General features: G+C 40.7%; 1 protein-coding gene across 5 annotated transcripts in view; it reads left to right on the top strand.

Moving 5' to 3' along the window:
- Positions 1 to 17,630: 17,630 nt before the first annotated feature.
- LOC148031153 (RNA helicase family protein) overlaps positions 17,631 to 24,878 on the top strand; it is a 120,873-nt gene continuing 113,625 nt past the window's right edge. For 4 of the 5 annotated variants that reach the window (XM_087684691.1, XM_087684690.1, XM_087684693.1 and 1 more), the window contains exon 1: positions 17,631 to 17,987. In XM_087684691.1, coding sequence (XP_087540817.1) covers positions 17,785 to 17,987 — 203 coding nt within the window. In that variant the 5' untranslated portion in view covers positions 17,631 to 17,784. Of the gene's footprint in view, positions 17,988 to 18,577; positions 19,079 to 24,878 lie in introns of all 5 variants that reach the window. The other variant, XM_087684692.1, reaches the window with a different exon arrangement.

The raw sequence follows: 24,878 nt of genomic DNA, 5'->3' as shown, positions 1-24,878 counted from the left end.
AGTCGCTCATCGCAAGGATGCTTTGCGAGATGGAAGCTCTTCTTCACGAGAATTGCTTATCGCAAAAACACTATGCAAGAAGCCCTCAACTCTCCTCTCAAAATACAAGGAATTTAACAAGAAGAATAATAAGATAAGGAACTCATATTAAGTTTCAAGAAGCCTCCACAAGGAATAGGGTAAGGTCCACTTAAGCTCTTCTCTTGCCTTCTTATATAGTTTTCCTATACTCACATACGCATTGTGCTTTCTTTTGGCTTTTCAAAAAAGCCTAAGGCTTTTATGCCGTTAGCTTTTCAAAAGCTAAGAACTCAAGTGTTTTTTTACTTTGCCTTTAGCTTTTCAAAAGCTAAGAACTCAAATGTTTTTTTACTTTAAAAAAGTAAAAAGCCTCAAGGCTTTTAATGGAAACGAATAGCTTTGTTAAGCTAACACTTTGTTTTTCAAAAGCGTCATTATCATCCTACAATGCCTGCATCATCAAAGTCATTATTGATGTCTTTTTTTTTGGCCTTTGATTTCATATCAGATGTCGTTTATTTGCAATATCGGCCCGCCATGTTATTGATTTAAATAGTCTCTCTTTTGCCTATGTATCAAAATATGCATGCATCGATTTGCCATGAATACCACCGTCACTTGCCTATAGAATATGCTGCCATCATTGCAACAATCTAAATTATGCCACCTTTACAATTGAGATAGCTGCCACCTTGCCCCGTAATGCCGTCCTATGTTCGTAGCTTCTATAGAATATTAATTCATATTGCCTCCGTCATCACCTTTTAAAATGCTATCGTCCTGGCCATAATTAACAATCGTCGTCGTATCAAATGCATTTTCATGTGGAATATGCCTATGAGAGGATAGCCGCCAATCAACTTGTGATCCATTCATACAATTGTTTTGCTATCAACATAATGAATTCCCCTATTTTCTCCATTTAGTATCCTTTTGAATCAGTATTATCTGTCAAGTTGTCAAATTGTTCGGCTTTTTGCTTGTACCACCAAACATCCTAGACTGTCTGAATAAGGACTGGTTAAACAATGCTTTGGAGTAGTAGCAATTGACTGGATGTCATATTAATATTCCTCTTATCTAGATTGGGCAATGCACTTTCAATAGTGTAATTGATATCCTCATTTTCAATTTTTGAAGCACATCAGAAACTCGAGTCCAGTCATTCTCATCTTTTTTTCCTTCCAAAAAGTGTCCACGTCAACTGTGGATTGAGGAACAATCCCCCAATAGTCTTTAATATGCTAAGGATCTTCCAAGTTAAGCCCATTGTTATTGGGCATGCTCCATATGTTTAGTAATGATCTCACTCTTTCTGATAAATCTAATCCTTGAAAAATAGTAGTAACAACAACATTTTTATTGTGACCTCAAATAATTACTAATGTAGCATTAGCCATGTTGCTGCATCAACTTCCAACTTCAATCTTTAACTCTTGATGTGGAAATTGACATGATCCACCGGTAGGGCAAACATGCGACAAAATCTCGTGACAAGAAGAATTTCTATGCTACTTGTTTTTGAAATCCATGACTTATGCTTTGGGTTAATCACTTTGATAAGTGTTGCAATGCAATGTGCCCTATTAAGAATATGCTATGAAATAAAACTTTGTGCCCAATCATTCATGATTTAAGAATTATGCAATGATAGATCCATGCTATGCAACCAATCAAATGATGCTCCACACAAAAATAATGTACGTAGCACTGAAGAAATTGTGCCTAGTCTATCTGCATGTGCTCATACGTCATGCAATATACAAACAAAATTCTTAATGACGCTAACTAATGAGATCAAATCCTTGGTGAAAAACTCCACTCTCAGGTTCGCAGTGGTGGATGCACAGCATCATGAAAATGCTAACACCATTTTCAGTTTGTATAGGATACCTTTGATGATACCCAGAGAGTAGGATGAGTCAAGGGATGACTGATGAGGAGCTGCAAGAGATCTTCACATGTATGTCTTCGGATCAGATGGCCCACTTTAGAGATATGGCAGACCAAGAGTTGTCGTGGACATTGTCGAGCTATTCTGTGAGGTCTACTTCAGTACGCTCCAATGCTTCGATCTCCAATAGGTGGGGTCAACACTCTAAACTGGCCCTAGATGGAGGGAGTGGTTTTGGGAGGTGCTATGGAAATGTAGATGTTATGAGCCCATAGTCAGTTCCAAAGAGGGTTGCTCCTCCTTGTTCTTGTATCAGTCCTAGAGAGGGTGGCTCAAGTGGGTGTTGTGGATGCACTGATATAGTGTCTCCATCTCTTTGGTTTGGTGGACACTTGTTACCTCTCTAGGATTTATCACACCTATAGGGACATCTACTAACATAACTCTAGGTTTGCCTCGGTCGTCTCTGTAGGTAGCACCCCTATGGCAAAGGTAGTGAGGGCATGATTGGAAGCATGGGTCATGCATCATCTGAGGAGTGGTGGCCATAGGACTTATTTGAAGGACTTTGTAAGTTTACTTTTGGTTTTTCTTGCTTTCTTATTGTGAAGAAATAGAGTGCAAGCAAATATTGACATGTGTGTACAAGAGGGAGAGGAGGCATAAAGTACAAGAACATGTATTGCTTATAAAGTTACTTATGAGTACAACTAGGGTCACCTCACTCTCTCTGTTGATGTAGACCCATGGACTGTTTATATAGCCCCAACTGGCTAGGGTTAGGGTTTTTCCTTCTCCTTAGGACCATTAACACATGCCTGCCCTTACCCACTCTTGCATAAGGAGAGCTCATATACATATACTCTCAACACCCCCCCTCCCCCCTCAATGCCAGACGACATTGGAATACAAAGCATAAGAGAATGCACCTCCTCCCTCCCCCCAACCCAAAATAGGATGACTTTATAGATCAGGCTACAAGGATGGTTATAGGCAGAAAGGATACAGGACTTTGAAGAGTCGATCATCAATGGATTGGGAGGCAAAATTGGCCTCCAATTCCTTAGGTACTTCAGGATGGTTAGGAAATTTAATGGTAATATGTATTGTCTTCTTACATTTATTACATTTCATCTTTTTTGGGATTTTTTTCCAACAGTTGTGTATATATATGCCCTTCTTCTTACTTTTTACAAAAAGTACACTTAAAGACAAATGCATGCACCAAGACTTGGTCACGGGATGCTGAAGTAGATGTTTGGCTGGTGCTTCCTTCTTTGTGATTCCTTTTTTCTTCATCCAAACAAGTTTGGATGGTACTTTCCAAGGTTGGATTGGGAATATTAGTAAGAGTTGTTACAAGTGTGGGAAATGCCATTTTGATAGCTTTTAAAAGAATGGAAATAGCATCCTCATCATGGATTGGTGCTTGCACTGAAGAAAGTTGTGCCATGAGGCCCTTCATATGATGAATAAAATTTTCCAAGTCTTCTCCTTCTTTATATTCCAAGTTGAAGAATTCAATCTTAAGGAAAATCTTAGTGTTTTTACCTGTAGCACCATAGAGCTTTTCAAGCTCATCCCATTTCTCCTTGGCAGTGGAGAGCTAATCAACATGATGAATCAATGATTCATCTATGTGCAACATGATTATTGCTTGAGCACATTGATCATCCTCCACATAAGAAGGATCAGTAGAATCAACAACTCTAGTCCCTTGAATGAGAGGTCAATAACCTCTCTCCATCATTTTGTACTTAATGAGTACTTGCCAGGGGTGAAAGTCTTTGCCATTAAATTTACGAATTTGAGGACGAAGGGCATAGGTTGAGGTCATAGGAAGGTCTTACTACTTGGTTAGTGCAAGTAGCAGTGCCTAATCCTTTACAAAGGGCCACTAGTGCAAGAACAAATACAATGTAGATTTTACAATTAAAACTGTAAGGATGAGAACAGTTGAAAATCATACATACGGAGTATTTCAAAATAGGACTTAGGTGGTCCTTGCCTTTGACCAACCCTTTTTTTATGTTTGATTGTTTTTCTTAGCTTTAGTGAAGTGAACTTAGACTACATTTCTGGCTCCTCCTAATGATGTGGCTTGTTAGAGGAGTTCTTGGTGGAACAAGGCTGCTGATCAATCAACTCTATGCTATGGGATGAATTAGAGGAGAGTACAATATTACTCATCTCTCTGATTTACTAGTAGCAAACAGTAAGAAACACTAGCTAAATACATCAATAGTGCTAAGAAGCACTTGTACCAACTTCCATTCTTCTACTCATAATAAAGGTTGAACCTCACGAGCTTAGTAGTACCCATGAGATGAGAAAAAACCTCTGCATTTGAGCTCCATAGGGTAGTAATTGATATTGACAAAGGTTTTTTTAGTGATTAGAATCACAGTTGATAATGCCTAGATTAACAAATAAGTCAAATGCCCAAGCTTGCAAGCTTTTGTCTATGGTAGACTATGATCCACAATTAGGGTTTTGTCTGCAAGCAGGCAGTAGGAAGAGAGTTAAGCCAAACCCTCTTAGGGGAAGATGAACTACTATAGGGGCTACAAAAGCCCTATAATGGCCGTTGGGATTGTGCCCCTTGCAGTGCGTATCGTTGTATGAATCCTCTTGTTGCCATAGACTACACCTGATTTGTGAAATGAACAATGCCGGGCTGAGCGCACACCAATGTTAGGGTCTGATGCGATGTGCAACTGCACCCTAAGATGCAAGACACTTCTCCAGAAGAAAGCAAGAAGAGATGTGGTCTACACCCTAAGATGCAGGATACTTCTCCAGAAGAAAGCAAGAAGAGATGTGCAACTGCACCCTAAGATGCAAGACACTTCTCCAAAAGAAAGCAAGAAGAGATGTGGTCTGGTTTGTTCTCCCCAAGCCCTCCAAGGTTAGGGATCTAAGATGCAGCTATGGTGGAAGAAGAGGATAAGATGACATGAACAACTCAAGTGCACTTAGTGGAGTAATGAGACTGAGGGAAGCTAAGGATTAGAGGTGGCTTTGATACCATGTGAAGAAATCAGAGTGCAAACCAACATTAAAGTGTGTGCACAAGAGGGAGAGGCAGCACAAAGTACAAGAACATGTCTTGCTTATAAAGTTGCTTATGAGTACAACTAGGGTTACCTCACTCTCTCAGTTGATGTAAACCCATGGGCTGTTTATATAGCCCCGACTGGCTAGGGTTAGGGTTTTCCCTTTCCCTCAGGACCATTCACACCTACCTGCCCTTATCCACTCCTGCATAAGGAGAGTTCATATGCCCATACCCTCAACACTTATTTGAAATATCACTTGCACTAACAACGTTATTTCAAACAATGCTTTTCTATTTTCTTTGCAGTACTCCATCACAACCCGTAATCCTATAGGTCTGGAGACTCTATATACAAAGAGACACGGTCTCATAGCACTTATTGATAGATTGACTACGCACGTCAGCCCGTGTGAGTTAATCCTCTTTCTTATTTGTAGTCATTAGTTTTTTGTGATGCATTATTGTATAGTAGATTAATGTTTGGCTGTTTATTTTGCAGAGTCCGTTCAACACTCCTTTGCATCGGGATGAGCTTTCAAATGGCAAGGAGTTGTAGCATGTGCTTGGATTCGTGGAGCACACATCATGTTCTTTTTTGGTCATGTGATCCATGGAAGCCTCTTTTATGTAGCATTCCTTAGATATATTTATCATCCTTTGTATATAATCATATTTTGCAATATTTACAAATAGATTTTCATGTTTGTTTTGGGCTCTCCTCTCCATGGTTCCATGTAATTTTATGAGTTGTCATCATCGATCTTGTACTTATTTTATGAGTTATCAGTCTTGTGGTTTTATACAGTTTTTGTACATATATTGATGATGATTGCACATTCAATATGTAATTGCTTTGTAGAATATTATTTAGCACATAGTGCTATGGGTGAAAAGGTAGCCACCAAATTTTTTTTCTCTGTAACTGTTGCTATTTGTGTCACTAATTTATTGTACACATCACTATCCGAGTCGATATATGTGTAACAAAGCGTCGCTATACAAATAGCGACAAATTTGTAGAGACGTCTATACTAACGCTTTTAGCGATGCTCTGTTGTGGTAACTTTTTAAATGAATATTTGCTCGCTTTAAGTGTTAGTATGTGGCCTATATCTGAGTGAGAGAGAGAGAGAGAGAGAGAGAGAGAGAGAGAGAGAGAGAGAGAGAGAGAGAGAGAGAGAGAGAGAGGAGAATAAAGAGAGTGAAATTTTAAAATAGAGAGAAAGAGAGAAAATAAAATTTAAAGAGAGAATCAAGAGAGAGAGAAGAATAAAAAAGGAAAAAAAAGAGGGAAGAGAAAAGAGAGAGAGAGAGAGAGAGAGAGAGGAAAAATCAAATTTTAAAGAGAGAGAATAAAAAGGAAAAAAGAGGGGAGAGAGAAGGAAAAGAGAGGAGCGAGAGAGGGAGAAGAAAAGGAGAGAGATAAGTAAAAGAGGAAGAGAAGAAAAGAAGAGAGAGAGAGAGAGAGAGAGAGAGAGAAGAATAAGAAGAAAATGAAAAAGGAAAGGGAGAGAGGAGGAAAGGAGAGAGAGTGAGTGAGCAAGGAGGGGAGAGAAGAAGAGAGAGAGAACTATAGATAGAGGAAATGTAAAATTTAAAAGAGAGAAAATAAAAAACACTACAAGATATAGGCCTTATACCGACGTTTAAAGCGATGAAAATACAAACAACAAGATTTGCCCCCGTCGTTGCAAAAAGTGTCGTTATTAACGACGCTATAGAAATGTCGGTATTGGCATCGCTATCAGCGTCGCTATGCACGTCGCAAACTGTCACTATCAGCATCGAATTTTTTTTTTGTGGCAGGGCGTATACTGAAATCATAAAACTAATACATGAAATAAATACATGATCGCATAAAAAGTGATTGGTACAATCATGACAGGATATCACTAATACATAGAACATGTCTACATAGATCAGGTGACTCAAAAATAAAGGTGTGTGAGCTCCAGGGATCCAAGGGCGAGCTACGCATCCTCGTCCCCCGAAAGCTCGTCCCACCGCAAAGGAGCATCGGATGGACTCTGCAGAAAAAGAAACAACACATCAGTCCACCATACAATAATGCATTCAAATATCTCATGGTAACTACGGACAAGAAAGATGAGTGACTTACAGGGCCGCCGCGTCTATACAATTAGTCGATCAATGCAGTGAGACCGTGCTTCTCTGCATATCGAGTCTCAAGGCCAGTCTGATCGCGATTTGTAATGGAGTGCTGCAAAGAAAATAAAATGCTAACTGTTAGAAACATGATTGTCAGTACAAATAATATTTCAAAAAAATAAACAAGAAAAACAAAAGAAAAACTTACAAAGTCCTCCAAATATGTCATGTGGCCGCTACTCCCAAGATGATGGACCACTCCGACCTCGAGTCGTGCCCTCGCTGCCTCGCGCTGCTGACTCCAACGTCTTGGAGAATCTATAGCCTCCTCCCTCAGTCGGCGCCAGTCATCTGCATCTAACCACTCGGGCTTTGCAGCCCCACTCTTGATTGCCTTGCATGCATCGGATCGTCTATGTGACATGTATGCACGCATGCAATCCATCATCCAGCCCGTAGAGAATCTATCTACTACGGCTGGCACCGGAAACTCCTCGTGCAAGGATGCTACTATGTAGTCATTGCTCCCCTTCGGTATGTTCTTCCAATGATCCAAGACGTTGTGCCGAAAAACTTATTGGCACAACTTTCTCATGCGAGCCATCACCCTCCTCCCCTCATCATTCATGATGATGGCTCCTGACCTACTATCGACAATATATCCATAACCCCTAGGAGTCTGCCTAAGATGGGTCCTCTCCCATCTGCGTTCACGCTCCTGGGCATATCTAGGAGACCCCTCTGCATCCGGTGTATCGACGAGGGTAATCTCTCTCGGAGTGGCACCCAAAGGGGTGCCACCTGCTGCTGACGGCTGCGCAAAAGCCGGAGTAATTGGAGTAGGCGTCCCCACAGGTGTGACAAATCCTGGAGGTGACGTAGCTCCAGTTGAACGACGAGACGGAGACATCGCGTCCGTGTCTTCACAGCATCCATCTGAGCCACGAGAGTGAGGAGTTGCACCTGTATCCCGTGTCGACCGCGCGCTCACTGCCTCTGTATCTTTGCAGCATCCCCTTGATCCCGATGCACTCCCTCCCTCTTAAAATGCATATCTTATGTACCCTTATAAGCGATTGGTCAACGAATTGAGTAAGTGGATACTCCAAGTATGAAGTATCCTATGGTCCCATGTTAATCTCCTAACACAACTCCGCATACACTGGAAGGTCGATAGACATGTCACCACAAAAGAATGAGTCCGCCTCATTCTCAAAGAATTCTTGGACTCCTGTATTTTCATCATTGTTAGCCGATGCTGGCTCCAAGCTTTCGATGGCCTCCACCCCTTGCAATATGAACCCCTCTATTTGCATATTATCTTCATCTATGCTCGGAACATCGCTTTGATCATATACTCTCGCACTTCAGGGAGTTGAAGGTATAACATACCACCATCGAGGTTGTCAAGGGTTTGGATAGAAGATTACATGTTCACAAACACGTACAAGAGAGTTCAAACCATTGTGACATAAACCATGTCGTAATACAATTAGCAAGCAAATGACTCCATGCACCTGTTTACAATGGGCCGGCAACACAAAGGTGTCGCGCAAATCCGTCTATTTTTTTTCAAAATCTATTTCGAGAAATCCAGATGGACCTCGTCAAACTGTTGCTCCAGCTCCTCCAAGTACCACTTTGAACCACTGCACATTGAATAGTATCATGGAGAAGCTACAGTAATCCACCGTAATAATACTTTGTAAGGTCCCAAAATACTCCATCTCATTCACAACCGTGTTTGGATCCGTTGCTCGTCGTCGGCTCTCTTGCTCGAACCTTGCCATGACACCACAGTCCATTGTGGAGCGCATTTTGTCAATACGCTCCACGCGAAAATGTCATCCGCACGACCACGTTGCACTATATATTTTGTATTGTACATTGAAACACTCAAATTAGATGTCGCATATAAAATTTAGATACGACAAATTCTAAACCCCTCATCACCTTTGGACTACATCCCCTCGAGAATTCTCACTCCTCCATTGAGACCTCTGTTCCTTCACGAGACGCTGTGGTCAAGGCTCCATGCAACCATCGCGTTGACATAAACCGCAGCATCTCCTCCATGCCTTTCGAGATATCGAATTGGTCGATGACGCGTACTACGTCGGAATTCAGCTCGCACTTCCTCTCGATCTTGCCTAGCGATTTGGTACTTGGCAAGCCACGTCTCCATAGAGGCATGGTGCAACATACAAAAGCGATTCATCTTCTCTTCCATTGAGGCATCTATTCTTTTTTCTACCCCATTTCCAACCACCACATCTCCAGTCAATCTATTATCGTCCTTCAGCGACCATAGCATTTCATTGTCTGGTTCCACCGTTGGTAGCCATTGTGAAATATGCACTAGCGCCTCAGACACCAACCAACCTTCGGCCATGCTACCTTCTGGCCGAGCTCGTTGTCACACAAAGCCTTTCAGGGTTTTCATGAAGCTCTCCAAGAAGAACATCCATCGCGTATGGACAGGTCCAGCAATCTCCACTTCATCCACAATATGCACAAGAAGGTGGAATTGTATCGTGAGCATGCTGGTGGGCAGGTATTTCTCAAACAGACAGACCGTCTCCACTGCTCCCCGCCTCGCGGATTCAATAGAGGACGTCTTAATCTCCTTCTGTGAGATCCATTGCACCAAAGTCAACAACTTGTAAATGGCCCCGCAAATTTCTGGAGTAAGACATCCTGCGATCGCGATCGGTAGTACAAACTGCCACAAATGAGAAAGCATTATGAATAATGGCTACATTCCAAATAGCAAAATGCCACGCTAATTACAATCCATTTGTAGTATAAACCTGACATATCTTATACCAGCCATGGGATTTTAACCCTGATAATTGGTCGTCTTTAGAAAATGCGGGCCTGAGAGAACGCATCATACCCGTCGGAGTGCGAATAGACTTGATTACTTGCTTCACAATGCGCTCTTTTTTAGTGGAAAAAACCCAAGGAGCGTGAGGAAGCTGCATGCAACCATCAGCACTTGACTGTAGCCAAAGCGCCTCCATCTTACCTACCTTCTTCAAATCCATTCGTGCTCCTATAGTGTCTCTCTTTCCTGTGATGTGGTCCCATAACAAGCTGCCCACATTCTTGAAAATATGCATGGGATCCAACAAGTGGTTAACCTGCAAGTGGGTCCAATATGGCAACTCGTAGAAAATTGAGAACTGCCGCATTCCATTTGGATGTGATTCCGCGTGGACCATTTTCAGCTCGTAGTGGCGTTCATACGTGTTGGAGGTCGTCCAAGGAAACCTTCCCTGAGTTCATGATCCTCCGGCAAGAAAGAAGTGTGTCCCTGATATACCATCTTCTTCATGGTTCGTGACCTTCGGGAGTCTAATTGTGGCCCGCACAATGGACGTGCATGATAACCTGAGGTAACTAGACCTGTTCCAACACCACGACCTAGTGAATATTTGATTAAATGAGATAAAATATAGATATTACCAGCGAGAACGGAGGCCTGCTCACCTGAGCACTCTCCCAATCTCGGAAAGTCATGCATCGTCCATATGAGAATGGCTCGAATATTGGCTGACCGCCGACCATCGCACTTGCTCATATCTTGCACAGTGACCCCATCCTTCCACAAAATCTTAAGCTCATCGTCTAATGGATGAAGATACACACCCATATTTTTTACTTTGTAGTGGCCTGGGACGAACAAGCTAAGGATGAGATGTCATTTCTTCATAGAAAGCCATGGAGGGATGTTGTAGTTGACAAGGACTATAGGCCACACACTGTAAGAAGTTGAGCGCAGACCGAATGGGTTCACGCCATCCATTGCGAGACAGAGCCAAAGATTCCTTGGCTCTCGGGCAAAGCCTAGGAAGGTAGAGTCAATGTGGCTCCATGTGCGCGAATCCGCTGATATTCATTGAACTCCATCCGTAGACCTATTCTACGCATGCCACGTTGTCAAGCTCGCCATGCCGGACGTACGAAACATGTGGTTTATGCGGGGGATGAGTGAAAAGTGTATGAGAACTTTTTGAGAGATGGTGTGCCCTTGCAAGTCCTGTCGATACCTGTGAGCACCACACTTTGGACATGTCTCCATAGTCTCGTATTCTCCTCGAAACAAACAGTAATCGTTGATACGTGCATGGATGTTATTGTAGTCCATGCCAAGCTTCCGTAAAATATGTCGTGCATCATCACGAGACTCAGGCATGGTATTTGCAGGTGGTAATATATGATATTTTAATAACCTGAAAAAAATCATAAAACACCTTGAAAAAGCACAAATGTTTGTAATAATAGTGCTGAAAAAAAAATTCAATGAAGCATATGTATAAGGTACCTGAACAACTCAGTCACACTCGTATCGCTCCACCCATATTTTGCTTACATACTTAAGAGTGCAAGCAATGTCTTTAGCCGAGATACTCGGCACCCATCATATAATGGTATGGATGCTTCCTCTCTAAGCGGATTAGAAGTCTCGATATCCATGGGAATCAATGCATCGATCATTGCCTCCATCTCAGGCTCCAAGATTGTAGGTAGGTCTAGAAGGTTGCTTGTCTCCTCTGGCATTGACGGTATAGATTGGCCTTGCGAGTGGTGAATTGGCTCCTGCACTCCATCCATCATATGCCCACGAACTCTTCTAATTGGCCGCAAAGGGTGCACTTCCCCTTCGGACGAGACATCACCTCCCTGGATAGAAAATTTGCCAGCAAGACCCAACTTTATTGTATATGGTATTCAATTAGCTTGCGAGTACAATGCATGATTGATATTAACTTCAAATTACCATTTGCTGAAAATCCGCAATCGCCTGATCAATGATCTCAAATTGAAACTCGCCAAATCGTCATACGTGTTCTATAGACAATCGGCGTTTTCGTCTAATTGCCAACTTGCATTGAGAGCAAGGACACGGGACACGTTGATTAAGATACGCCTCGTGATCTTGAACAACAGGACCTTCTTCGTTTTCCATCTTGTCTACGTTACAACAAACAATTTAATGAGTTGTAATATAATTTGAGGAAATCCTTCACTCATTGTTTATTGGATGTTCTAGAATGAACTTGGATTGAGATTGAAGCTTAGTCTCATTGAGTTTGACTGTCACTTCTTACATCAAGCATTAATTTAAGACACTTCATGCCTCTTATCATTGGATGATACATGAGCCATTTGTTAGATATATTATTGTGAGACAATACGACTAATTGTGACATGTACATGCTCTCTTGATACTCATTGGATGAAGTACCCCTATCATAGAATGGTTTGATGTTTTGTCTTGATGTTTTGTCTTGGATCTATTAGCACATTCCCCATCAAGTAGAAAAAAATTCAATAGTGCATAAAGCTTCCATTGACATAGAATGCTTGCTTTAGATTACCTAAAAATTTTATGTCTTTCTTCTTGGTTCCTATCAAAGAAGAGGGCCTGACAAATAGTTTCGACATCAATACTCTTTTCTTTTACCTATGTGGCATATGACTATGCTTCGATTTCCCACCATCCTAAGTGACTTGGAATTTGAAGTGTTGAGGGAGGTCACCTCCTACCCTTTTCCCCTACATGCATCCATAAGGAGAGGACAAATGCAGCAATGGAGAAGTAGTCTTTCTTGTCAACACTCATCTGATGCCATTTTTTGTCGACAAACTCAAAAACTCATTCAATGCCCTTGAAATTTTTAGTGACAAAGGTACTTGCCATTATATAAACATAAGAATGGGTATACATATACGATACAAACACACTAGATGATCTCCTAGTAGCACTTGTTGGGGCTACTTGTATTATTGTGAAGTTGTGAGTCTACATCTTGCACATGCATTATCATGCATCTACTTCTCTTTGTTCATAAAAGAAGAACATACAATAATTTTTGTTTGGTACAAATGATGCACTAAGTAATTATGTGCAAAACCCCAACATTCTCAAGAGGTAGAATGTTATACTTTTACCAAATTAAAAATATTATTACAAAGAAAACACATTGATAGAAGAGCAAAACTTTATTTTCACAAGAATTATATGTAGAATAACATAATTGAATTGTAATTAGTTATAGTAAAATGTCAAAAGTAAATCATTACAATCAATTAGTGTGCCTAAGTAGAAATATGAGCTTAGAACATGGGCAAAGAGAGATGAGAATAGAGTATGGGGCATGTAGGCTCGGGGGGACCAATTAGCAGGCATATTGATATCCATTTTATTGTATGCAAATGATGTGGTATTGATTGCAGACTCTCTTGAGGGCTTTTAAAGACACATGGATGCATTGCAAACATTTTATATGCATAGAGGATCAATAGTGAACCTTTGGAAGACAAAGATGATGGTGGTTAATAGTACATTCAAGTCATAAAAATAGACCTTGCTCAATTAGATGTCAAGACATGGATAGCACTGATATAGAAAGTAGAGACAAAGATGGCCTTTTATTGAGAGCATCTCCTTCATACCACAAAGGTTTTGCCCACAACCTCTTCCATTTCCTCCCTCTCCCTCCCTCTCCCTCTCTTTCTCTCCCTCTCTCATTTCCTCCCCCTCCCTCTACCTCTCTTTCTCTCTCATTTCCTCTCCCTCTCACAATATATCCTAACACTCTCCAAAAGCAAAAGGGAGAGGGAGAGAGAGAATGCACTCTCCCTCCCTCTCCCTCTCCCTCTCCCTCTCTTTCTCTTTCTCTCCCTCTCTCATTTCCTCCCCCTCCCTCTCCTCTCATAATATATACTAACACTCTCCAAAAGCAAAAGGGAGAGGGAGAGAGAGAATGCACTCTCCCTCCCTCTCCCTCTCTTTCTCTTTCTCTTTCACTTTCTCTCCCTCTCTCTTTCTCTTTCTCTCCCTCCCTCTCCCTCTCCCTCTCCCTCTCTTTCTCTCTTATTTCCTCTCATAAACAAGCAAAAGAGAAAGTGATTTAAACCCTCAACAAGCAAAAGAAGGAGAGAGGGAGACTCACCGATGAGATATGGCGACTGTGGGGCGGCTTCTCTTCACGATGAAGGCTCCTCCTCTCCTTTGCGAACAACGGTGGCGGCGGTGGCAAGCCTTCTTCCTCTCCCTCTCTCACGACGGTCGCTTTCTCTCTCGCTCTCACTCTCAAAACATAAGACACAAAAACGCGAAACCCGCACTCGGTTTTGGCCTGTTTTTTTTCCTTGTGGGGCGTCTCTATTTACGTCGGTACCCGCCGTTGCTATAGGCTTAAATCCTTGTAGTGAAAATTAAAGAGAAAATAATGAGAGAGAGAGAGAGAGAGAGAGAGAGAGAGAGAGAGAGAGAGAGAGAGAGAGAGAGAGAGAGAGAGAGAGAGAGAGAGAGAGAGAGAGAGAGAGAGAGAGAGAGAGAGAGAGAGAGAGAGAGAGATGTCTCTTTCTTCCCCTTTTTAAATCAAACGCTTTTATCTCTCTCTTTCTCCCTTTTTTTTCCCCTCTTTTAGTTAGATTAAACTTTTTAAAGTTAAACTTCCTTTCGTTTTTTCCTTTTTTATTCTCTATCTTCATTATTCTCTTTTTTTTCTCCTCTTTTAATTAAATATTTTAAAAACATTAAACATTTTAAAAAGTCATAATGTGAGAGAGAGGGGGGAAGGGAGAGAGAAAATAAGAAAGAGAGAAAAATAAAATTTAAGAGAGAGAAAATAAAAAAAGGAAAAGAGACAAAGAGAGAGAAACGAGAGGAGACAAAAGAAAAGGGGGGAGAGAACAAGAAGAAGAAGAGAGAGAGAGAAAATTAAAGAGAAAAATATAAAATTAAAGAGAGAGAAAAAAGAGGAGAGAGGAGAGAGAAAGAGAGAGAGAGAAAAAATGTAAGGAGAGAAAAGAGAGAGAAGAAGAAGAAGAAGAAGAGAGAAAATATGAACATAAATAGAGAACATTATAAAGAGAGGAAATGTAAAATTTAATAGAGTGAGAAAAAAAAATTAACAAGAGAGTGAAAAGAGAGAGAAGAAGAAGAAAAAAACAAGAGGAGAGAGAGAGAAGGAAAAGAAAGGAGAGGGAGGAGAAGAGAAGGAGAGAGAGAGAAGAAAATGTGAGAGAATTTTATGTTTGATGTGAGAGAGGGAGAGAGAGAATAAGGAGATGAAAGATAATAACTTAAAATAAAAGGCAGAGAGAGAAAAAAAATTAGATATAGAGAATTGAGAGAGAGATACAGAGAGAGAGAGAGAGAGAGATTAAAAATGGAGAGAAAAAAGAGAGGAGAGAGAAGATAAATGCATTATCAAACGCAATTGCAATGCAGTAACCTAGCATTCTACGCGTGCAAAGGCTAATCTTACTACTATATTATTTTAGCTATAGGTTCAAAAAGCCCTGAACCTCCAGAGGGTTTCCTGAACCTACCCCCTTTTCCAAACCTCCCTTTTTCAATCAAAACCCCCTCCCCTCCTCTCTTTCTCACGTGCAATATCTCATTTTCTCTTCCCCTTCTATTTTTTCATTAAAGCCTTCCCCCCCCTCACCTCCCTTTTTTAAATTAAAACCCCTTCCCCTCTCTCTCACTTATAATCTCTCTTTCTTTTCCCCATCCCCTTTTTAATTAAATTCTTTCTCCCTCCCCCCCTCTCTCTCTCTCATGTGTAGGGCCTAGGTTCTCTCTCTCTCTCTCTCTCAGTTAGGTTAAACTTTTTAATTTAAACTTTTCTTTAATTAAATATTTTAAAAGTTTTTTTTAAATTTAAAGTTTTTCGAACATAGTTTTTCACACATTTTGAGAGAGAGAGAGAGAGAGAGAGAGAGAGAGAGAGAGAGAGAGAGAGAGAGAATATAATAAAAAGAAGAAGAAGAAGGATAAAAAGAAGAAGACGGAGAGAGAAGGGGGAGAAAGAGGAAAGAGAATAGTCTTTTTTAATTAAACGTTTTTCTTCTCCCCTTCCTCCTTCTCTCTCATGCGTAGGGCCTAGGTTTTCTCTCTCTTTCTCTCTCTCACTCTCTTTGTTAGATTAAAATTTTTAATGCAAACGTTTTATTTAATTAAAATAAGAAGAGAGAAAGAGAAAGAGCAAAAAAAAGAAGAGGAGAGAGAGAGAGAGAGAGAGAGAGAGAGAGAGAGAGAGAGAAGGAAAAGAGAGAAAAGAGATAGAGAGAAGAAAATGAGAGAGAGAAAATAAGAAGAAGAAGAGAAAGATTTTGAACACAGTGAGAGAATTATAAAGAGAGGAAAGATAAAATAAAAAAAAAGGAAGAGAATTATAGAGAGATGAAATATAAAATTTGAGAGAGAGAGAGAGAGAGAGAGAGAGAGAGAGAGAGAGAGTGAGTGAGTGTGTGTGTGTGTGTGTGTGTGTGAAGAAGAGAAAAAATGAAAAGAGAGGAGAGAGACAGAGAGAAGAAAATGAGAGAGAAAATAAGAAGAAGAATTATAGAGAAAGAATTTGAACATAGAGAGAGAATTATAGAGATAGAAAAGATAAAATTTAAAAGAAAGAAAAAAGAAAAAGAAAATAAAAAAGAGAAACTTATATATTTATATATATATATATATATATAGCAAAAAAAAAAGAAGATGAGATGGAGGGAGAGAGAGGGGGAACATAGAGAAAGAGAATTATAGAGAGATGAAATATAAAGTTTAAGAGAGAGAGAGAAAAAAAGGAAAAGAGAGGAGAGAGGGGGGACAGAGACAGAGAGAAGAAAATGAGAGAGAGAAAATAAAAAGAAGAAGAGAGAGAATTATAGAGAGAGGAAATATAACATTTAAAAGAAAGAGAAGAAAACAATTAAGAGAGAAGAAAAAAATTAAAAAAGAGGAGAGGGGAGAGAGAATAATAATAAGAAGAAAAAAGAGGAAGAGCGATGGGAAAAAATGGAAAAGAGAAAATTCTTTTTAAAATTTAAATATTTTTTGAGAGAGAGAGAGAGAGGAAGGGAGAGAGAAGAAGAGAGGGGGAAGAGAGAGAGAATATAAAATTTAAAAGAGAGAACGAGAGAAGAAAAAAATAAAATTTAAAAGGGAGAGAGAGAGAGAGAAAAAAAGGAAAATTAGGAGAAAGGGGAGAAGAAGAAGAGAGAGAGAGAGGAGAAGAAGAGAGAGAATATAAACATAAAGAGAGAATTATATATAGAAAAAAGATAAAATTTAAATATTTTAAGAGAGACTTGGGGGAGGGAAAGAAAGTGAAAGAAGAAGAGAGAGAAAATATGTAGAGAATTATAGAGAGAGAAAAGATAACATTTAAAAAAAGAGAGAATAAAAAATAGAGGAAAAAGAGAGAAGAAAAAGAGAGGAGAGAGAAAGAGAGAGAGAAGAAAAAATTTAAAAAGAGAATGAAGAGAGAGAGAAGAAAAAGAAGAAAAAAAAAGAGGAGAGGGAGAGAGAAGGAAAAGAGAGGAGAGAGGGGGGAGAATAAAAGGAGAGAGAGAGGGAAGAAAAGGAAAGAAAAGAGAGAGAGAGAGTGAACTAAGAGAAAAAAAAAACTAAAAAAGATTAAAAAGGAGAAAAAAAGTAAACATAGGAAATTTGAAAGAGAGAGAGAGAAAAAATAAGAAAAAAAGATGAAAAATAGATTGTTGCCAACTTTACTTGCCGCTGCGAGGTAGTGGCCTAGCATTCGGGTCTCATAGCGAGGCAGTAGAGGCGAGTCGTCACAAGCAGCTTTACATCGGGGCAGTAATTCGTAAGCTTCGACGGGAGGACTTGTGGGGGTTGCGGTACGACGTGAGACGAACGGGAGGGACAGAACGGAGGAAAGAGAAGATGCCGGGTGACCTCCCTGTGAACAGGTTCGAGAAGCAGATTCTGGAGGTCGTCGAGAAGGAGCCTGTGGTGGTGGTTATTGGGGAGACAGGATCAGGCAAGACCACGCAGCTCTCTCAGATTCTCCATCGAGCCAACTATTCGTCCTCTGGTATTATTGGAGTCACGCAGCCTCGCCGTGTTGCCGCCGTCTCAGTTGCCAGGTATTACATCGCAGCTGATCGGCAAGGTCTGCTTTTGCTGTGACAGAGCAATCAACGTCCTCCCTACAGTTTTTTCTAGCAACAAGCTCTGACATTCTAGTAGAAATATTCACAGAACTGCAACAACTAAACAAACTCAACAACTAAATAAATAAATTGTTCAAACAAGCTCAAGAAACATGCTACAAAAGATTTACCATGGCGAAGCCTAGGGGAAGGATCGATATGCCTATGAACTGATTTTCTAGGTAAAAATAGGCAAGGTTTTTAAAATAATTTGTAGACAATATTATAAGCAGAAAAATATGTACATCGCCTAAAAGGCGCTTTTCAGGCTTGCAAATCACAGTGCAAACTCTCTCTTCCCCTCCCCTTTGTTTAATCAAATGTTTTCTAATTAAATGTTTTAAAATTAATTGTCTCTTTTTCCCATCCCTTTTTAGTTAAAGGTTATTTTAATTAAACACTTTCAAATTATACATTTTTTAGTTAAACGTTTTTTTATTTGAGAGAGAGAGAGAGAGAGAGAGAGAGAGAGAGAGAGAGAGAGAGAGAGAGGCTGTTTGGTAGGTCATTGTAAAAAACTGCAGGGGCATTTGTTGATTTGGAGCTGATCTGGCAGGAAGTGGAACTGCTGTAGCAGCATAACACCAGTCAGTAGAATCACATCTGAATCCTGCTGATCGGTTGCAGCAAAGCAATGGCAACCTGTAGTACTCCAATCTTCTCCTTCCATGTGTAAAGTCATCACACATGAAATCAATAGTGATCACATCAAGACCCCCATGGCTGTGAACATGTGCTTTCTATCGACTGCCAGTGAGATAGAATAGAAACCACCTCCAAGCCTACCGGTGGGTTGCTGCCGGCACTCATGTGCTTTGGGTAAGAGAGAGAGGGATCTAAAATGGAGATAGAAGAGAACTTAAGGAAGGTGGAGAGAGAAGATGATGGTGGCTGCCCCTTTTGGTCATGTTGGTGCCATCACTGTGTTCTCTTGACAAGCATGCTCCTGCCCTACACACTGCCTACAAGCAAGCATAGCCTTCAATGCTGTTGCCTTGCCTTGCGACTAATCTCTACACCTTCAGGTTTGAACTTGCAGCCTCTTGCCCTGCGTGTTGAGAGAGAGAGAGAGAGAGAGAGAGAGAGAGAGAGAGCACAGTCTAGCCTTGCTTGTAGATAGGATGATAGGAATAGAGAGAGAGGGAGAGGGAATGACAGACAAGGACCTTTTGCAGCATGTGCGTCATGTTCTTGTGTCCACCTACCCAACCGCTTGCAATGATGGGTCCTTACTACTTGCTTACATCATGTAGGGGCACACACACACACACACACACACACACACACACACACACACAGAGGTTGCCGTTGCAATGTACTTGCTTGTAGCATATCTTGATGCCCTTGCGACACATAGGGAATTGAGCTAGGTTTACCTGCAATACCAAGCCTTGTTTGGATCAGAGGAGTAGTTGTGATTGAGCAATCTGCATACCTGTACCCAACTAGAGACCTTGTCTTCAGTAATAGGGCTTTGCAACACACTGTAGACTCAGATAGAATTGAGAACAAGACATCTACTCCCTATGGTTGAGCTGAATATTGCTTTCCGTGATGCGGTGGTAGATGTCTTGGAGTCGAACATGGAAGAGGATGAAATGGTTCCGAATTTTGATACTAAACATATTGATCCTATTGTTGAGCGCTCAAGTTTGTTGAGGCTTCCCTTGTGAGTGGGACAAATGCATTGCCTTGCAAGGAATTGTAAACATTGTCTTGTGCTTTGAAGATGGGTTACACTTTGTCTTATGCTCAAGTAGCAGAGCAGTCAGATGATTCCTAGGACTTGGATTGGGAGCATCTTCTTGATTTTGCTGATATGTTGCTTCGGGAATATGCGCAACACAAAGAAAATAATTGTTGTGACTTTAAAGAGAGTGATGTTGAAGGTCTTTAGGAACCCTTAGGTTGATCCTTGTGGGTTGAGGCCAAGTGCTTCATTGCGAGGTAGACTTGGGGCCACCGAGTTAGGTTATTTCTATAGAGTGTGGATATCGATAACTGAGACAGACCCTAGATGGCTACTACAAAGCATTATCTTTCACATTAAGTGACGGGTACATTATAGGGAGTGTGGTTAGATTCCAAGTATTAACTTGTTTGAGAGCGTCCATGCTAGTTGATTGTTTGGCGAGGGTGGAAAAACAAAGATATGGCTATATGATGCATGTGTCACAAATGTTTTGAACTCATATATTCAATGTGCAAAGTGGTTGGGGTTCATGACAGGGAGGTCTATTGGATCTAGGCCTTCTATGGAGTCATTGCTATCGAGGGCAAGCAAGTAGCAAACATTGAGTCGTGCCTTTGTTGCTTGTTTTTTATTGCCAAAATTTCTATAATGTTTTCTGTATGCTCATGGTTGATGAGTGTTGTGCAAGAGGATTGTGTTGAGGACATTTTTGTGGACCCAAGGGGGTTCTATGAGGTCATGTTCCAATCCCCTCATCAACATGATGTGCTTTTAAGCAAGTTGACATTGTTTCATGATCACAAATTGGTGTATGTTGCTCCATGGTGGCCAATGGCGGACTTCATAGAACTGCTAAAGCAAGAATGCCCGGTTTGGGTGGAAGTGGAAGGTTGTTCAACTGTGTATTGGTCTCTTTTGCTTGAGCCATGGTTAGGATTGGTAAAGTGTTGGTATCCCCCAGTACTCAAGCCATCAATAGAAATGACATGTGCATGCTTTGGGATACCTCTCGCAAGTGTTCCACTTGGCTATATGTGAATTCCTCTAGTATGCATACCTTGTACTTCCAATTCAAGTGGGGAGCCTTTGTGGGGCATTGCTTCAATTGTGGACAGTTAGGTCACTTTATGGTAGAATACTGAAAGAAAAAAAGAGACAAGACATGCAAATGATGCTCTTGCTATTCAACAGGATGTTGAGCTAAAAATGCATTAGCTTTACTTAAATAGCCCCAAAACTAACTTAATTAATGAAGAAACCTTGTTTATTTAAAAGAAACGCGACCCTAGAGAGTTTGTGTCCCATAAGCACAAACCCACTTGGGAGGACCCAAACTTTCTATAAATACATATGTTGCCCTCCATTCAGCCTATAATCTCGTGTTTGCAGATTTTAGGTGTTTCAGCTTGCTGCCCACATCTTTGCGGAGGACATCTCAGTTGAAGCTGTCCATTGTTGTCTCCATTAGTTGGCGCTTAATTTCCAGCCCTCTTCACGCAGTTTGGAGTTCAGGCGACTACTGTTCTTGCGTAGACTTGTTGTCGTACAGCCTACCATGTCATCACAGCCCTGCGTTTGCTTCCTGTAGGTTGTCGTGCAATTGTTGCAGTTGTCGTTTGGTAGTTTTCTCTCTCCTCCAGTTGTCGCCTAGCTTTTGCAAGTTGTCGCTAGGCTGTCTAGCCTGTGTTTGGCAGTTTTCTCTCTCCTCCAGCTGTCGCCAGTTCTTGCAGGCTGTCGCTTGGTTGTCTTGCCTACGTTTTTAATCTTTCTCTCTCTTGCCTGCATTTTTAGTATTTCTCTCACCTCACTACCATTTGCATCAAATCCAACTTCTCACTGTTGCGTTTGTTGGTGTTCGATATTTGAAGGATGCCTTGCTGCGATTCGGGATCTGTCTAGAGTACGATACTCTCTCTAGCTCATTACCCCTGCCCTGATCCTTGAGATAGAGGAGTTTGAGGTTCAGTATTCATTCACTGCATAGTGTGTTTGTTGCACTAGCATTGTATATTCAGCAGTTATATTACTTTAGTTATTTTCTGTGTTCATTGTCTCTGAGTTACCCTAACCCTAATGGAGTTCTTTTATCAATCTGTGCTTTGTTGTACGATTTTTAATTGTGTTTCTGTGTCAGAGTATTTCTTTACACAGGATGGATTTCCTTGCATATGCATATAGATATCAACTTGTGGGAGGAAATTTGGGCAAAGGAAGACAAGTGTTTTCATCTCAAATTGATGCTGCCCATGGTTGGCAAGAGATGTAGTCGGAAAAGGGCAAAAAGTCAAATGATGCTCAAAATAGTGGATCCTTGGAGGATGCACAGAATGTCATGTGTACCTATGTGCACCATAAGGACAAATCTTTGTCCGAAGGTGCTGGTATGACACTTGGGCTTTGCATTAATGCCTTTAAATTGGCCCTTATCAGTTTCATTGAGAGTGATCTTTAGGCCTTGGGTTGGCAAGGGGAGGTTATGCTTCAAGGTTCTACTATTAGGCATCTGGACTATCCTTTGGGATGGAGGTTTTGCCTATAGTGTTAATGGATTGGATATCCTCAGGCTTTATGGATAAGTTTGTATATTGGAAATCACAAGCTTGGCCTTTCCACACAAGATTGAAAATAGCTCAGATAATCATGATACCAATGGTTTCATATTAACTCCCCTTGCTCCCTGCCAAAGTCTCATTTACAGGGAATTACTTAAACCATCCGGTTCTTGCTTTGCAAAAAAGACTCTACATGGATAGTTATATCCTAGATCTCCTGGCACTATGTTTGCACTCCCAAATGAATGGGTATATCCTGGATCTCCTAGCACCATGTTTGCACTCCTAAAAGAATGGGTGGTGGCGTTGATTTGCATTTGGAGATACTCAAGGCTTTGTGGGAAACCCTAAAATTAGACAGTCGCAGTTGGCAGTATCTTCTAGAACAGGGCAACAGCTGTCAGGCCCTCCTGTGGTGACATGGCAGTCCTGCTGTCAGTTCTGAACTGACATTGATTCAATTTGGAGCAATGGATACTACAGCAGTCAGCCCTTTTGGGATTTTCTCTGATTTTGCAGAGTGACATTTGACCCAAAACTTGCAGACATTGTACACAGTGGCTTTGGAACATTTGGCGCTTTTCATGTATCAATGAAGTTTTCCTCTGCTGAGTTGAATTCATTGACATTGGTGCACGTTTGGACCCGAGAAATTTGGGGCTTTTGCAGAGTTTGTTAAATTTCTGCAATATTTGTCCTTGTTTGGCACTCCAGAACTTGTATTAATACAATTGGGGCAGATTTGTTGGAGAAATTTTGGGACTGTTCACATCGGTGATGTATTTTGTGCTAATTCATTTGGCATTGAAGTAATAGCAGATTCATTGTTGAGTGAGAGAAATTCTTACTTGGGATGTATCAAATGTTGTCAAAAGGCAGCTTCCTTTGGTATTTTTATTGCTTAATGCTCATTGTGCAGTGAAACAGTGGTATATACAGCACTTGGATTGTTGCACAACGGCTTCTTTCTTTGGAAAGATCGTATGGAGTGTATCTTGTTTCTGAAGGATTGTAATAATGCTTTGGAACAAGAAAAGATTGTTGCTTTGTGAGATGAGGAATGGGCTAAGATGAATAAGAAGGCTATTGCTTACATCAAAATGGTAGTCACAGATGATATCTTGGTTGACATCAAGGGACTCTCCGTTGCACGTGAAGTTTGGGTGAAACTCAAAGCTTCATATGAGAATACGACTCCTTCACGGATGATATCTTGGTTGATATTAAGGGACTCTCTGTTGCACGTGAAGTTTGGGTGAAACTCAAAGCTTTATATGAGAATATGACTCCTGTCAATCAGGTTCGTCTCACGCGGAAGCTGGTTAACTTGGAGCTTGATGAGTCCAGGCTAGCCTCAAAGCATTTGAATGCATTTACTGGGATTTTGAGTAAGTTATAGGATGTAGGCTTGCAGCCTTTTGATCCCAAGTTGAAGGCTATCTTCTTGCTCATGAGTTTACTAGATTCATTGGAAGTATTGGTTCTCTTTGAGCAACAACCCCAACTTGACTTTTGATGGTGTGTGTGGTTCTATTCTCAATGAGGAAATTAGATACAAGGCAAGTGGGGGCAGCTACGGATTAGCCTATAATGTTAGAGAAAATAATGAAAAGAGGTCGAATGTTGCAAATAAACATAAAAATCATAGCAAAAGTAAGGAAAAACAAAAAGATGTCACTTGCTACCATGTGGATGCAAAGGGCATAAAAAGCCCGATTGCAAGTTTTTAAAATGAACAAGAACGGCAAAAGCAGATAAATGCAAAAGGCAAAAAGAATAAAAAAGATACCAACTCTACCCCTAAAGAAACAAAGAAGGCAAATGTGGTATCTAGGGTTGTCATTGAAGAGAGAGAAAAAAATGAAGATCTTGTAGATTTGTTGGTTGTATCTTCAGATCCACATGCTATGACAATAGAAGACATGTATATCACCGAAAAGGAATGATGGTTTGTCACAATTGTGGATTGTTGATAGCGGTGCTTCGTTTCATGTAACTTTGTCTTTGAAGTATTTCTCTTCTTAAGCACTAGGTTACCTTGGGAAAGTTTACCTCGGGAATAACTATGCATGCGACATAGAAAGAGTTGGCACCATACACTTGGCTTTTGAAAACGGTAAGGAATTGGTTCTTCATGATGTCAGGTATGTACTTGGCATCAAGAAGAGTTTGCTTTTAGTTGGGCAGTTAGACAGGAGGGGTTACCTCACTACTTTTGGTAGTGGAATGTGAAAGGCGGAGAAATGATCCATGCTTGTCACTAGAGGTAGTAAAAAAGGAACTTTGTATTATTTGCACTGCAAGGCACTTCTTGGAAAGTTTGTTACAGTTGTAGAAGTGCAATCATATACGGAGCTATGGGACAAGCGTCTTGGATATATGAGCCAAAAGGGTTTGCATGCACTCTCTTCACTTGGAAGAATTGATGTGAAAGATTCAAAGCTTGACTTTTGTGATGACTATATTTTTGAAAAACATGTAAAGAGTTTGTTCTCTCATGGAGCCACTAGAAAGACATGCGTTTTGGATTTAGTTCATTCTGATGTATGTACCATACCAATAAAAACTCATAGTGGTTTC

Source organism: Lygodium microphyllum, chromosome 9 (genome assembly GCF_053477565.2).
Source record: "Lygodium microphyllum isolate KBCC chromosome 9, Lygodium_microphyllum_v1.1.10, whole genome shotgun sequence".
NCBI classification, from domain to species: Eukaryota; Viridiplantae; Streptophyta; class Polypodiopsida; order Schizaeales; family Lygodiaceae; genus Lygodium; species Lygodium microphyllum.
The sequence above is the reverse complement of the archived record's forward strand: the minus strand, read 5'-3'. Positions and strand labels throughout refer to the sequence as shown.